Source organism: Notamacropus eugenii, chromosome 2 (assembly GCF_028372415.1).
Source record: "Notamacropus eugenii isolate mMacEug1 chromosome 2, mMacEug1.pri_v2, whole genome shotgun sequence".
Lineage (NCBI taxonomy): Eukaryota > Metazoa > Chordata > Mammalia > Diprotodontia > Macropodidae > Notamacropus > Notamacropus eugenii.
Window position 1 is genome coordinate 458,492,531 of NC_092873.1, and position 15,373 is coordinate 458,507,903.

General features: G+C 35.0%; 1 protein-coding gene across 3 annotated transcripts in view; it reads left to right on the forward strand.

Annotated features, from left to right (window-relative positions):
* The window catches only part of TPR (translocated promoter region, nuclear basket protein), a 66,576-nt gene that overhangs the window by 18,762 nt on the left and 32,441 nt on the right, over nt 1–15,373 (forward strand). For all 3 annotated transcript variants that reach the window (XM_072648370.1, XM_072648368.1, XM_072648369.1), the window contains 15 exons: nt 776–939; nt 1,301–1,437; nt 1,523–1,671; nt 2,251–2,413; nt 3,092–3,226; nt 4,218–4,358; nt 4,974–5,142; nt 6,703–6,869; nt 7,819–7,971; nt 8,548–8,664; nt 12,416–12,619; nt 12,722–12,906; nt 13,804–13,951; nt 14,447–14,584; nt 14,709–14,840. In XM_072648370.1, the coding sequence (XP_072504471.1) occupies nt 776–939; nt 1,301–1,437; nt 1,523–1,671; nt 2,251–2,413; nt 3,092–3,226; nt 4,218–4,358; nt 4,974–5,142; nt 6,703–6,869; nt 7,819–7,971; nt 8,548–8,664; nt 12,416–12,619; nt 12,722–12,906; nt 13,804–13,951; nt 14,447–14,584; nt 14,709–14,840 (2,302 nt within the window). The remainder of the gene's footprint in view (nt 1–775; nt 940–1,300; nt 1,438–1,522; nt 1,672–2,250; nt 2,414–3,091; nt 3,227–4,217; nt 4,359–4,973; nt 5,143–6,702; nt 6,870–7,818; nt 7,972–8,547; nt 8,665–12,415; nt 12,620–12,721; nt 12,907–13,803; nt 13,952–14,446; nt 14,585–14,708; nt 14,841–15,373) is intronic.

Below are 15,373 nucleotides of genomic sequence, written 5' to 3' on the forward strand. Positions count from 1 at the left end.
AGGGCAAATATTGTCCCAGTTTTCCATACAAAAAGAAGAGGAGTTTGTAAAGTATGGACTAATGACCTTCCTTTTATTTTCTGACAGAATTTTAGAACAAATTATTAAATAAACAGACTTTCATCTAGAAATGGAAGCAGTGATCTTCAAGAGCCATCATGACTTCATCATGAACATAGGTCATGGAATCAATACACATACAGATTGCACATATAATAATAAAATTAGTTATGTGATAATTTTATGTGTTGTTTAAAAGTTTCCTATGTAAATAATAGATAAACTTTGCTTGCTTAGTGGCATTAAATAAATTTTTTTAAAGCATTCAGATGGTTTGAACTAAGTAAAAATATCCAGAGAAAAAATTAGTGAATTGAAAATTACCCATCATTTTCAGTATTAATTTAATTAATATTTTGTTCCATACCCTATGCTCCTGTGCCTAAGATTTTCTCCCCTTACCACCCTTTAAAGCCAATCTCAAATTCCTCTATGAAACACAATTATCTTCCATTAAACCCCAAATATTTTTGTTTTGCACTTATTTGATATACAGTATTTTCTTGGTTTATATTTCATATCCCCCATTACAGTATAAACTCTGCAACAAAAATACCATGTCTTTTCTAGATAGTGTGTCTTCCTCACCCCCTAGCTCACAGGAAGATAGGTATGACTTTATGCTGAGTATTATAATAGTATGGATTACTGGCAGAACTATCAAAATTTAATTACTGACATTTCTTTAAAGCATACAGCTATTTTTTTCCTACAGAATTACTGAACTACAAATTCAGCTTGAGAGTGCACTCACTGAATTGGAACAACTTCGTGAATCACGACATCATCAGATGCAGCTTGTTGATTCAATAGTTCGTCAGCGTGACATGTACCGTGTTTTGTTGTCACAAACAACAGGAGTTGTCATTCCGTTGCAAGGTAGGTTAACACATGTTATTTAAGCTTTCAAATATTCTGGAAAAAACTAAATTTAATGTATTTCTAACATCTATGTGAAATGATCTGGTGCTTACAAAAGAATTTTGTTTTTTATGTTCACTTGCCATTCTTTGCTTTCAAAAAGTCACATGCACCTTAATGATTCTTATTAACTTGACTCATGATATCTCTCATCTCACTGAATCAAGCAGTGAGGACACCTATAGTACTAAATTCTCCAACTTGATCTAATTCAAGCAACTGAAGCCTGTTGATTTTTTTTATGATGAAGTAAAGCAAAGACATGCAGGAAGCTAAAAACAACTGTTATAACTAGTCTTCTCATTTTGTTTTTATGAAGCTTCAAGCTTAGAGGAGATTTCCCTGATGTCCACACCAAAACATTCTTCAGGTATGTCACAGACCATCTCCACTCCTGCTCCAGTTTCCACAGTTGAGTCAACAGAGGCAGTAGAAGCCAAGGCTGCACTTAAACAGGTATAACTCTTGTTTTTCTTTCTCTAGGGAAGGTTTTAAGAAGGAAAGCTTTAAATATCATTCAATAATTATTCTTGATATTTAGTTGCAGGAAATTTTTGAAAACTACAAAAAAGACAAGACAGAGAATGATAAAATTCAAAATGAACAAGTGGAGAAACTTCAGGAGCAAGTTGCAGATTTACGGTCACAACATACTAAAATTACTACACAGTTAGATTTTGCTTCAAAACGGTAAGTCATTTTTAAAGCTGGAAAAGTCATTTGTTCAGAGATTAGTGAAATATGAAGAGTGCCTTTCTTTAGACTCTAGTATAAGTTCTCTGTGGTTTTTTTATGGAGTTGCTTGGTTTTTTTTTTAGCTTACCAATATTAAAGATTTGATATGAAAGTGAGTAGTTTTATTGGCACAATGGAGCGTTATTTTTATGTTTCACATGAAATTTATTGCGTGTATGTTCCAGTTTGGTTGCTTACTGTAGAATGTCTGCTGTGTTGTTATTCTGACAGCAATATGAGGGATAAGCCATGAATCACTTTTCATCCAAACTTAGACTTCCCATCTCAAATCAGATTTCTTTGAAAAGGAAAAAATACACATATATTCATACATTGCAAAATTATAGTAACTTCAGGTTACATTCAGGATTTATTTATGCCAGATTTGGGGGAAAGTGTTTCTATTTTTGAACTATGTTGTATATGTTTTTGCAGTTCATTTATATAAAAGTTGATGTTTTAAGAAGTCATTATGCTTAGTTTTAGAGCTTATTAATACTTCACTTATAATACTTTTATTTTTTATAATGCAAGCTATGAAATGCTGCAAGATAATGTTGAGGGATACCGTCGAGAAATTACGTCCTTACATGAGAGAAACCAAAAACTCACTGCAACAACTCAGAAACAGGAACAGATCATCAACACAATGACTCAGGATTTGAGAGGAGCAAATGAGAAGTTGGCAGTTGCAGAAGTGAGATTAATTTTCCTTTTATAGGTTTTACCTAAAAGTGCTCTTGCTCTTTTTTATTTGAAGACAAGTTTCTTTTCTTTTTAATTTTTTAAAATATAACTGCTTTATATAACTTAGATATTTTGGATCTTCCAGCTGGTTTATGGATAACAAGTAATCTTTACTGTGCAGACTTTCCAGATCATTTGGTCATAGAAGATAAAGGTAGAGACTGGGATTAGGTCTCTGTTTTCATAAATAGAGGGCAGTTGTTCTCAGTGTGGTCCTCAAAATCAAAACCATTTTCATAATTAGAAGAAGATACCTTAATTTCTGATACTACAAATTGATAGTTATAGCCCACATAAACAAAAGTTGGTAATGGCATCCCCCACTGATTCCATTGGAAGAACTCAGTGGCCCCACTTGATAGCTTTTCTTGATCCCTTAACATCTTCTAGGATTTCTATTTAGTACATAATAAGCGTTCTATAAATGCTTATTGAATTGAACATGTATTTGATTAATCTTAAGAGCTATATGCGTCCTCTGTACAAACCTTAAATGTATGTTTAGCATTAAATTTGGCAACGAGGTATTTGTATTTTACAACTTTTATGATTTTATATTTAGACATATATGAATTCTGTATTTTCAGTTTTTTCCCACAAAACCTATCATTATTTTTCATCTTTTAAGGTAAGAGCAGAAAATCTGAAAAAGGAAAAGGAAATGTTGAAATTGTCAGAAGTTCGCCTCACTCAGCAGAGAGAATCTTTATTAGCTGAACAAAGAGGACAAAACTTACTACTAACGAATCTGCAAACAATCCAGGTATTCCATATACTACAATGAGGGGGGAGGGGGCATTGAGTGGTATAATGTCTGTATAAAAGAAATATCAATTTCTGTATCTTGTTACTATATGTGAATGGTAGAACTGTGAACTCTTTAAAAATATAAACTTTTTCAATAAAACTGGCTTAAAAGCCTATGCACTTTATTCTATGCATTTAAAACATTCTGAGGGGTGTGTGAGCTTCACCAGATTGTGCAAGGGTCCATGTCACAAAAAAATGTTTAAACCCTAATTCTAGAGAGATATATGGAAAATATCATTCTTAGGAGTTCATGAACATGGCATTTGAGACCTTAAAATATTATTTTTTCTGACTAAACCTTTAAAAGAAATCTTACTGTTATTCTCAGAAGTTTTTCTCTAATTTATGAAATGTGTAAAACTTCTTGTTTAATCTCCTGAGCGTGAGAATAGAGCCAGATGCATATAAATATTTTTGTTCTTGACATAATTGAAAAATCTTGAAGAATTTTTATTGGCATTTTCTCTGTAGTTACATACATAGTACTTCATTTTGAGACATGTCTGAGAATAATTTTAGTATGGCTAGTCTGGTAATTAGTCATATTCAAGTATATATATGCTGTGTTTTTTAAAATGTTTCTGTTAGCAGACTTTTTTGTAGTAGACTTAAGAGCTTATGATGCTTATCTTGATGGACGTTTTTGATTCACTCTCTCCTCACTGTTGCCCTCCCTCAGAATCCCTAGCTTTCTTCAGACCTCAGTTCAGGTACTACATATGCTGACTTCTCTCCAGATGATATCTCTTCCCTCTCCTGCTCCCAATTTATTTTTTCCATATTGTGTGTGTGTGTATATTGTTTCTATCAATAGAAGTTCCTTGAACTTAAGGGCTGTTTTCATTATTAACTTTCTCTTCCCGTTGCCTTACACTTTTTATAGGTGCAGAGTAAATTTCTTTTTATTAATTTTTTTTTAAACTATGACATTTCTTTTTCTTAAGGGAATACTGGAGAGATCTGAAACAGAAACTAAGCAGAGACTTAATAACCAGATAGAAAAGCTTGAACGTGAGATATCTCAACTGAAGAAGAAATTAGAAAGTGAAGTAGAACAAAGACACACACTTACAAGAAATCAAGATGTGAGTGTATTTGAATAGATAATTGTGATTGAATCTTGCTTGTGTGAACTTAGGCAAGGCACTCTGTAGGCTTCTGGCTACGAATTACTTGGTGTAACTTTACACATATTATTTCCCACCTATGTGTTTGAACTTGCCATTGCCAAAGCTCCTCCTTTCTTCTTTCCTCAGTGCCTTTATAAATGCTATTTCCCATGCCCTAAAATGATCTCCGCCTTCATCCTCTGGCTGTTGAAACCCTTGTCTTCAAGGACAAGATGAGCTGTCATCTGTAAGGAACCTTTACTTATCCCCCCAAAATATCATTGGTCACTCAAATCTTTCATAACATTTTATATAGGTCTCCCTTTTTACAGCTATTATAATTTGTTCAATCATTATCTATATACTTGTATTACATTACTTGAGATCAAAGCCTGTGTCTTGTTTCATCTTTATACTGCCATCATCTAGCACATTGCTATAGAAGCTTAATAAATGGTTACTTTCGAGTGTTTTTTGTCAGCCATTTAAGTGACCATAAGAAAGGAGATTTCGATTTAAATCTCTGGTTTAAACTAGAAACGCTCTTGAAATTCGTGTCATAGTAAGTAATGTATTTATCATCTTTTGCAGGTTCATCTTTTAGACACAAAGAGACAATTAGAGACTGAAATAAACCGTCACCTTAATACCAAAGAACTATTAAAAAATGCTCAAAAGGAAACTGCTACTTTGAAACAACAACTCAGTAATGTTGAAACCCAGCTTGCTTCCCAATCAGCACAGAGAGCTCCTGGAAAAGGTAAATTGCTTAAGTTTATGATCCATCTTTTACATATACATAGATAGAGATACATTATGGACCAGATAAGAGAGGAGGCACTTATTAGAATTTATAGAGCATTAGTTTGGAAGTTTTAATCATTGTGAATACTTTTTGTCCTAGTATAAAACCTCCTTATGAAGTTGAATATCGGTGTGTAAGGTATCCTGAGCAGGTAATCCTAATATGCTCCATTTGTTTTCCAGCTGTTGAAAGCATTCAGCACAGTGTCAGAAGTCCTCTAGTATAGCAACCTCATTTTACATTTGAGGAAACTAAAGCCTAAAATGAACTGATTTCCTCAAGGTTGTACTACACAGATAATAAGTAGCAGGACTAGCACTCAAGCTCAAACCCTCTGATAGCAAACTCTGCTCTTTTCACTGTACCATGTGGTAAGGACAGTTACAGATAAGAATGACAGTTAAATTAAAAAACAGTATAAGTAGTTGAATAGATTAGTTTTCCAGTAGAGTAATATTATTCTCAATTAGATGTCCTAAAAATCTTCATGTAGTTTAAGCTATTAAAGCCTAAAACTGCACTTAAGACTTTTGGAATACCCTGTATTATTCTTGAGAAGGTCCTAAGTAAAAGAATTTTTCAGGAAGTTTTGTTTCTTGAAAAAAGTTCACAAAGCAATGTTCATCTTTAAATACTAAAAATACTGTTTTTTTCACTTTAGAAATACATCTTTAAATACTAAAAATACTGTTTTTTTCACTTTAGAAATACATCTTTAAATACTAAAAATACTGTTGGTTTTTTTTCACTTTAGAAAGTGGACATGTATAAGTCAATATAGATATGTACAGATAGTCATTGAGGCAGCATCCCTTTTAGAAAGAGCACAATGCTTCTGGCCAGACTTCAGTTTTCCACATCAGCAAAATGAGGGTGTTGGTTTGAATTATCCTTAGTTTCTTAGTGATAGATAGTGTAACTTGAAATTTAAAGTGGAAGGTTAGTGACTCAAGTGATAGACTCAGAGAATTGAGTGGTTCCTTCTAGGCAAGGACTGTTAGAAAAATAATAATACTTGGACTTCTATCTCTTTGAAGATTAATTTGTTCGACATTTATTATTAGGCACCTCTTGTTTACCAACCTTTTTGTTTGGTGCTAGAGGAGGTATTGCAGACATCCCTTCATGAAACTTACAATCAAATTGTGAGAGAAGGAAGGAGAAAAAGACCCAAAGACAAATATTTACAAAAACTGTATTACATTTGTTTACAGTGGGTTTAGAAACAGAGCATTTGGGGAGGGAGTGATTAAAGAAGGCTTCAAGTAGTATTTTCGACTTTTTAAAGGTGAAAGGAATCCCACACATGGGAATAATCCTTCACTCAGAGGGTAAGCCATCATAGGAGAGTGTAAGATTCTTCGAATTGGTTGTTGTTTTTCTATAGGTTTCACTGCTTTACAACTGTGACCACATACTTGAAATTTAAAACGTGTTGAATTGTTTCCTGGAATATCTGTAAGGAACGTAGTGCTTATTTTTTGTTTATATATTAAATTTAAATCATTATTTTAGGTCAGCCTGGTACTAAAGAAGACATAGATGATCTTGTAAGTCAACTAAGGCAAGCTGAAGAGCAGATTAATGACCTGAAGGAAAGACTCAAGACAACTTCTAGTAATGTGGAACAGTATCGAGCTATGGTTCTTAGCTTAGAAGAATCCCTGAATAAGGAAAAACAAGTAAGCAATATAATGTGAAGCACAATGACATTCTAAAATCTGTTGACAACTTGGTATGTGTACTTAATGTATTTAACAGCAGTGCTTTATTTTAAATGTACTTATATTAGTAAATTTTTAATTGACTTTTTGCCTTTTCATTTAGTCCTGAGTTATTTTTCAGTATTGAGGCTTTTCAGTTAATATTCCTTCCTGTTAACCATTTTAGAAGTCATTGCCAAATCAGTATACACATACATTCCCATTTTAGTCTCAGGCTACACAGATTATACTTTGTAATTTGAGTACTTGTTTTTCAAGTCCATCTCTGACAAGTACTAACTGTAAATGTGGACTCTGTAAATGTGGACTCGTGTGAGTCAGTTAATCTGTGTCTAAGGCATCTCTGTAAAAACTGTAAGTTACTCCTCAGTACATTCTGTAAGTGATTCAGTGCTCAGTTTAACTCAAGCATTTATTAAAACACCTACTGTGAGCCAGACACTGTGGTCTGTGCTGGGAAAATTCTAGACTAAAAAAAACAACTATGACAATTTCTGCCTTCAAGGAATTTACATTATATTAGGGGAAAACAACTGCATGGAAATTTAAAAAGAAAATAGATTCAAAGTAAATTGCAGAGAGAGAGGGCACAGGCCCATTTAACAAGTTGGAGAGGTGGACATAATGGGAAAAATAGGGTTGAGTGGAAAGGGACTTTATGGAGAGTTGGGGCTGTTATTTTGGGGTACCTGGAGCAGTAATGGTTGGGGAAGAGCCTTTGGTATTGTTTGTTTTAGGACTAAAAATCACAAGAGTTTTTTTATAGAACCATAAGGTAAGTAGACTGTCACACCCTTCACCTTTACAATGATAATGTTGATTTTGTCTCAGTTTCAAGCCTGGCATAATCTAAAATTAATTGTACAACTTATTTTTTAATTCTTCATTTCTGTTGTCTAATGGCAAGGTGACAGAAGAGGTACGTAAGAATATTGAAGCTCGTTTAAAAGACTCAGCTGAGTATCAGGCACAACTGGAAAAGAAACTAATGGAAGCAGAGAAGGAAAAGCAAGAACTTCAAGATGAAAAGCGCAGAGCCCTTGAGAGTATGGAGCAGCAGGTAGATTTTACCACCACCCTGTTTCCTTTGTGAGAAATTGACTTTTCTCATCTGTGCTTCTCTTCTTACTAGCTTTCAAGAAAACACACATTTGATTTGCTGCCTGATTCCACCTTTCTTCTGCAGCTTTCATGCTTACACTGAAAAACTGTCCTCCTGTCCCTTTATTTTTAGCTCCTGTTTATAATTATCAAGACTTAATTGCTTACCTATAGCTTTAGAAGAGATTATTTCAAATTACCCACTGTTATAAATGTGTTCTTGTCTTACTTTTACACCAGAGGTATCGAACATGAGCATTATCTGCCAGCAAGACTGGTGGAGCTCAAACCAGAAAATGTAATTGGGAAATAATAAAATGAATAAAAATACAGTAGAACATAGATGATTTTAATATGTTATTTTTCTAAGTCAATATGCAACATCTCAGGGATCCTTAGTATAGTTTAATGGCCCCATTTCTACCTGAGATTGAAACCACTGCTTTATACTGCAAAAGTTTTCTAAATTTTATTTTTGTAATTTTAAAGCAAATACACGACTAATTTGGATTTTTTTTTTCTTCTCCTGCTATAGCTATCTGATTTAAAGAAAACTCTCTCTAGTGTTCAAAATGAAGTTCAAGAAGCTCTTCAGAGAGCAAGCACAGCTTTGAGTAATGAGCAGCAAGCCAGACGTGATTGTCAGGAACAAGTAAGTATTTATGGTTTTTAAAATAGTTATTTCAGCTCTTTGGTTACTGAGAGAAACACTGACCATCAATTTAGTGATTGATAGCTAGCCTAATTAATAAATTGATTATTTGGACTTCGGGGAGCCAGGATGGTGGAGTAAGCAGTAAATCACTCTAACGCTACCATATTCTCCTCCAAACCATAAAATAGCACCCTAAAACAAATGCTGCAATAACAAAAGCAGTCAAAAGATGGAGTGAAACAATCTTTTAACCCAAGAAACCTTGAAGAGCACTAAAGTAAAGGAGTCACTCAGTCCAGGACAGGAAGCATCCCAGCAAACCACTGCCCACATACGGTGCAGCAGGCAAACACCAAAACCAGGACCTCACCATAGCCAGGAGAATGGACAGACTCTTAACTAATATAAACACCATGTGTTTTAGCATAGTCCTGGACAAACAGATAGCCACCAGCAGCCAGACTGCCATGTGCTTCAGTGTGGCCCCAGGGAAGCACAGAAACACCCCCACCAGCCTCGGTACACACCCGACACCAGCAGTAGGGGGACATCCCCTGCTCCTCCTGGCCCAGCACTAAGTAAGCTGCCAGGACACCCCCCCCACCCCCCACCCCCAACACACACAGCCACCTTCCACCCCACCCCCTCAATGCTGCACCTGACAAGAGGGGCCCCTGTGGGCCTCAGGGCAGCATCAATGCAGCACCAGGCAAACAGCCACAGCCTGTAGCACCTGGCACAAGAAGCCTGAGACAATGTTCCTTCTACCCTAGAAGCACAGATAAAATTTAAAGGAAAGGAAAAAGGCCAAAAAAGGTGAGCAAAAACTAACAACAACAAAGAAAAATCTGACCATAGAAAGTTATGCTGATGACAGGGAAGACCAAGACAAACTCAGAAGAAGACGTGTCAAAACACCTATGGGCAAAACCCCATAGAAAAACAGGGAGTAGTCTCAACCCCAGAAAGAATTCATGAAAGAGCTCAAAAAGGAGCTTAAAATCACATAAGAAAGATAGAAGAAAAAAAATGGAAAAAGAAATGAGAATGGTACAAAAGAATTATGAAAAAAAGGGTCAATGGCTTGGAAAACTGCTTAAAAAATAGAATTGACCAAATGAAAAAGGAGATACAAAAATCCACTGAAGAAAACAGCTCTTTAAAAAGTATAATTGACCAAGTGGCAAAGGAAGTACAAGAGCTAGTTTGAGGAAAACAACTCCTTAAAAGTCAGAATTAGGTAAGTGGAAGCTAATGACTTTGTGAGACATCAAGAATCAAATTCAAAAGAATGAAAAAAATAGAAGAAAACATAAAATACCTCATTGGGAAAATAACTAACCTGAAAAATAGATCTAAGAGACAATGTCAGAATCGTTGGACCATCTCAAAACCATAATCAAAAGGGAGGACTTGGACATCATCTTTCAAGAAATTATCAAGTTAAACTGCCTTGATACCCTGAAAGTAGGAGGCAAAATAGTCATTGAAAGAATCCACTGATCACCTCAGCAAAGAAATCCTTAAATAAAACCTTTAAGGAACACTGTAGGCAAATTTCAGAACAGTCAGGTCAAGGAAAAAAGTACTACAAGTAGCCAGAAAGAAACAATTCAGATATTGGGAGCCACAATTAGGATTACACAGAACTTAGTAGCTGCAGCATTGAAGGATAGGAGGTCATGGAACATGACATTCCTGAAAGCAAAGGATCTAGAAATGCAACTAAGAATCACCTACCCTGGGAAATTAACTATAATACTTTGAGTAAAAAATAGTCATTTAATGAAATAGAAGGATTTCAGTCTTTCATGAGAAGAAGGCCAGAATTGAACAAAAAATTTGTTCTCCAATATCAAGACCCAAGCCTTAAAAGGGAAAAGAATACATAAGGAACTCGGTGGAGCTGAACTGTTTACTTCCCTACCAGAGAAAATAGCACTCGTATTTCTTAAAAATTGTACCAGTAATAGTACATCTAAAAGGAATATACATAGAGGATACGAATAATGAGTATAAGACAAATTTGAGGGAATGATATAAATTAGGGGAGGATAAAGGAGAGCACACTAGGTGCAGAAGGCAAGGATGAGTAGAATGAGGTAAATTATTTCATGTGAAGGGAAGGATGGGAGGGTGAGTTATAGGCATCATTGAACCTTAGTCTCATCAGTATTGGCTCAACAGGGGAATAATATACACAATCAATTGAATATAGAAATCTATTTTTCCCAACAGGAAAGTAGGAAGGGCAGAGATTAAGTTGGGGGAGTGAAGGGGAACTGACCAAAGGGCAGACCAGGGAAGCAGTAGACAGAAGCAAAACGCTGTAGAGGAATGAAAGGGTGAAAGGAGAGAGTGGATAAACAGGACGAAAAGTAAGGTGGAAGAAATAATCATAACTGAATGGGATCAACTCTCCCATAAAATGGAAGAGGATAGCAGAGTGGATCAAAAACTACAATTCTGTAATATGTTGTTTACAAGAAATAAACTTGAAGAGAGATAGACACAGTAAAGATAAGGGACTGGAGCAGACTCTTTTATAGTTCAGCTAATGTAAAAAGCAGGGGTAGCAATCCTGATCTCAGACAAAGTAAACATGGATCTAATTAAAAATTAGAGGTAAGGAAGAAACCTGCTTATTACTACTTAAAGGTACTAGAGGCAATATTGAAAGTTGAGGGGATACCTATCAATTGGGGAATAGCTGAATAAGTTGTGGTATATGAATGTAGTGGAATAGTATTATGTAGTGAGAAATCAGGTAGATTTTAGAAAAACCTGAAAAGATTTGTGCAAATTAATGCAAAGTGAAATGAGTAGAACCAGAAAAACATTGTACACAGTATCAGCAACATTTTGTGATGATCAGCTGTGAATGACTCAGATCTCAGCAACATAATGATCTAAGACAAGTCCAAAGGACTTGTAGAGGAAAATGCCACCCACATCCAAATAAATAACTGATGGACTCTGAATGCAGATCAAAGCATACTTTTTCACTTACTTTATTCTTTTTGTGTGTTTTTTTCTTTTGATCTGTTTCTTCTTTTACAACTGTGACTAATATGGAAATGTGTTTTGCGTGATAAGCACATTTGTAACCTGTATCAAATTGCCTTCCATGTTCAGGAGGGAGGGAGAAAAATTTGGAACTCAAATTCTTCTAAAAATGAATGCTAAAAATTGTCTTGGCATGTAATTGGGGGGAAATATTGTTAAAAGCATAAATTGATTAATAATTTCCCAGAAACACTGTCTCTTACTGTTTTCATTAGTCTCATAAGAAAAATCACATGATTTCTAATGGTTTTGCTATTGATATAGTCAGTTATACTGATAGTTTTCCCTAATATTGAACCAGCCCTACATTCCTGGTAATAAATCCCACCTGGTCATAGTGTATGATCTTTGTGATATGTTGCTGTAATCTCCTTATCAGTATTTCCTTTAATAATTTCGTATCAGTATTCATTAGGTAAGGTTTAGATATCATATATTTATGTTATAAAAGGAATATGGTAGAACTCCACCTATTTTTCCAAATAGTTTATCTAATTTTGAAATTAATTGTTCTTGAAGTGCTTAGTAAAATTCACTTGTAAATCCTAAAAATATTTTTTTAATAGTTACTTCAAAAGTAGGTAACCATAAAAATATTCAGTAGCTTTTCATCAACATGTTTTCTTTCTAAGGAACTCGATGGCCTAAATATGTTGATTAATTTTTTTGTGACTTACAACAGGCTAAAATAGCAATAGAAGCCCAGAATAAGTATGAACGGGAGCTGATGCTACATGCTGCTGATGTGGAAGCTTTGCAGGCTGCCAAAGAACAAGTTTCTAAAAACTTATTAGTGCGTCAGCAGTTGGAAGAAACGACTCAAAAAGCAGAATCGCAATTGTTGGAGTGTAAAGCCTCTTGGGAGGAAAGAGAGAGAATGTTAAAGGTACATTCCTTTGTAGATATGAAAATGTTGAATGATTTATTTTTAAGGCTAAGTTTTTTAAATGACCATTGTCAATAAGACTGAATTTTTTTTTATTTACAGGATGAAGCTGCCAAGTGTGTCTCTCGCTGTGAAGATTTAGAGAAACAAAATAGATTACTTCATGACCAGATTGAAAAATTAAGTGACAAGGTCGTGACCTCGATGAAGGAAGGTGTGCAGGGTTCATTAAATGTATCTTTAAATGAAGAAAGCAAGTCTCAAGAACAAGTCTTAGAAATTCTCAGGTAAATGAAATACGTTCAAGAAAATTTGCCTCTGTGACTTGGGATAAATCCATTTTTCAGGGGTTAAATTTTCCTAACTCTTTCTTTCCTGTGCATTTTTAATAAAATATAGGAAATGGAAAAAAAGAATTTTTGTTTCTGTGTTTATAATGCTATATATTCTTTCTACAGGTTAGTTTACTGTAGGTAATAAGTTAGCCTTACATACTCTGAAAGATTTATTTCTCTTAAATTTTTTTTTTAAGCATAACAGGTACCACCCATTTTTGTCAAGACTTTTGGGCTTCAACTAAATTCTGGTTCTGACCTGAATTGAGAACTTAAGGATCCTCAGCCTAACATATTTTTAGTATTCACATTCAAAGGAGAACATTGCCTAGTGCATAAAGACCTAGCCTCAAAAACAAGAAGCCCCAGCTTGTAATCCTGCTTCTGACACACACTGATGAGTCACATCACCTTCTAGCACTGAAAGTAGCTCTTTATGGGTTACAGAGAAGGTGCCGACCTGCGCTGATACAGGGAATTCCCCATAGCAATGGAATTACAGATCCAGTCCGTAAGCCCTGCAGAGCAAAGCAAAATTCTCCATTTTTGTTCACTTGGATGTTGGACATAGGTTGTAGAGGGTTCATACTTCACGTATGTGTTGATTTAGATCTAGATTTATCCATGAGTCTTTGATACAAAAGGAAGAAAATAAAGTGGTTTGGGACCATTTTAAGCATTTTTTATCAGTTTCTGTACAATAATTAAATTCTATATTAGTTTTTACTTTGTCCTTAAAAATTTGAAAGACAGGGTTGTCAGCATTAGGAATTTAGGTTATGTTACTTTTAGGTAAGATCCATGATGGTAGACATTTCATAAATATCCTAAATGTTTTTCTTGCTGCAGGTTTATACGGAGAGAAAAAGAAATTGCGGAAACCAGGTTTGAAGTAGCCCAGGTAGAAAGCTTGCGTTACAGACAACGGGTAGAGCTCCTAGAAAGAGAGCTTCAGGAGCTGCAGGATAGTCTAAATGCTGAGAGGGAGAAAGTCCAGGTATATGCTTGTAGTGATGTGGGCTTTTTTTTAATATTACTTTGAAAAAACACAAAATTAACAACTTTTATCACACCCCCTACCATCCCAAATCTTTTACTAGCCCTGGCATTTTGTCTTTAAAATTAGTCTTTCTTTGAATCATTCACATCGATTCTTTCCTTTTAAGCTTTAAAAGAAATGTTAACGTTTGCTTTGTCCTGATTCCCATTCTTGAGCCTGGTCCCAAACTTAGTTGAATGTATACATAATTAGAAAAATAACAAGACTCTTTAAAAAGTTAACTCCTTTCCACTATAATGCTAATTCAGTTAGAAATGTCACTGCTTTCTCAGACATTTGGGATGTTATTAGGAATAAATGATATTCATACCAATGCACTCCCCAACTCTTCCCTCTCCCACCTTCTCCCCCCAGGCACAAAGATGCCTATAATTTTGTGATGGGTATTTTTTTGTTTTGTTTTGTTTTTTGGTTATTTTGTTTAAACCTTAGGTAACTGCAAAAACGATGGCTCAGCATGAAGAACTGATGAAAAAAACTGAAACAATGAATGTACTTATAGAAACCAATAAGATGCTGAGGGAAGAAAAAGAAAGGCTAGAACAAGAGCTGCAGCAGATGCAAGCAAAGGTTTGTAACTTGTTAATTCAGGCATGAAGGAAGCAGGAGGACGAGCATGTGATTTTAAGTTTTCTAAATGTTAAGTTCATTTCTATAAGTCCAAATAGTACTAGTAAGGTCCTTTGTTTTCCAGGTCAGGAAACTGGAGTTAGATATCTTACCACTACAAGAATCAAATGCCGAACTGAGTGAGAAAAGTGGTATGTTGCAAGCAGAGAAGAAACTACTAGAAGAAGACATCAAACGCTGGAAAGCGCGTAACCAGGTGAGCAAGCTCCCCACTCATAAAATTGGTAAAGAAATAATTAAGAGAATTAGCATTAACTTTTGAGAAGTAGCATGACCTAGTGAATGATCTCAAAGTCAGGAAGACTCACCTTGGATACACACTAGCTATGTGACTGATTGAATCATTTACCTGCTGCAGGTAACTCTAAGTAAAGAGGATCAAAATTCCCAGCCAGCAAGTCCAAGTGACTACTGAATGCGGGGAAATAGATTAAAATATAGTTGGGAAATGTTTAACCACAAAATTTAAATATAGTGCAACAGAGATAATATTAATTTGTAGTTTTCTAAGTCAATATGCAACCTGTAGGGATCCTTTTCTGTTTGAGTTTGACCCTACTGTCTAAGACTTTTAAGTTGCCAAGCAGTTGCGGAACTGTATTAGTATTGGAAGTGTCCAAATAAGGAGTTCACTGTACTAATGAAATCACTGATCCATTCCCTCTCCTATTCCACATTCTCCTCCTCTCACATCCCTCCAAAAATTACTTTAATGGAGTAAGATTGTTT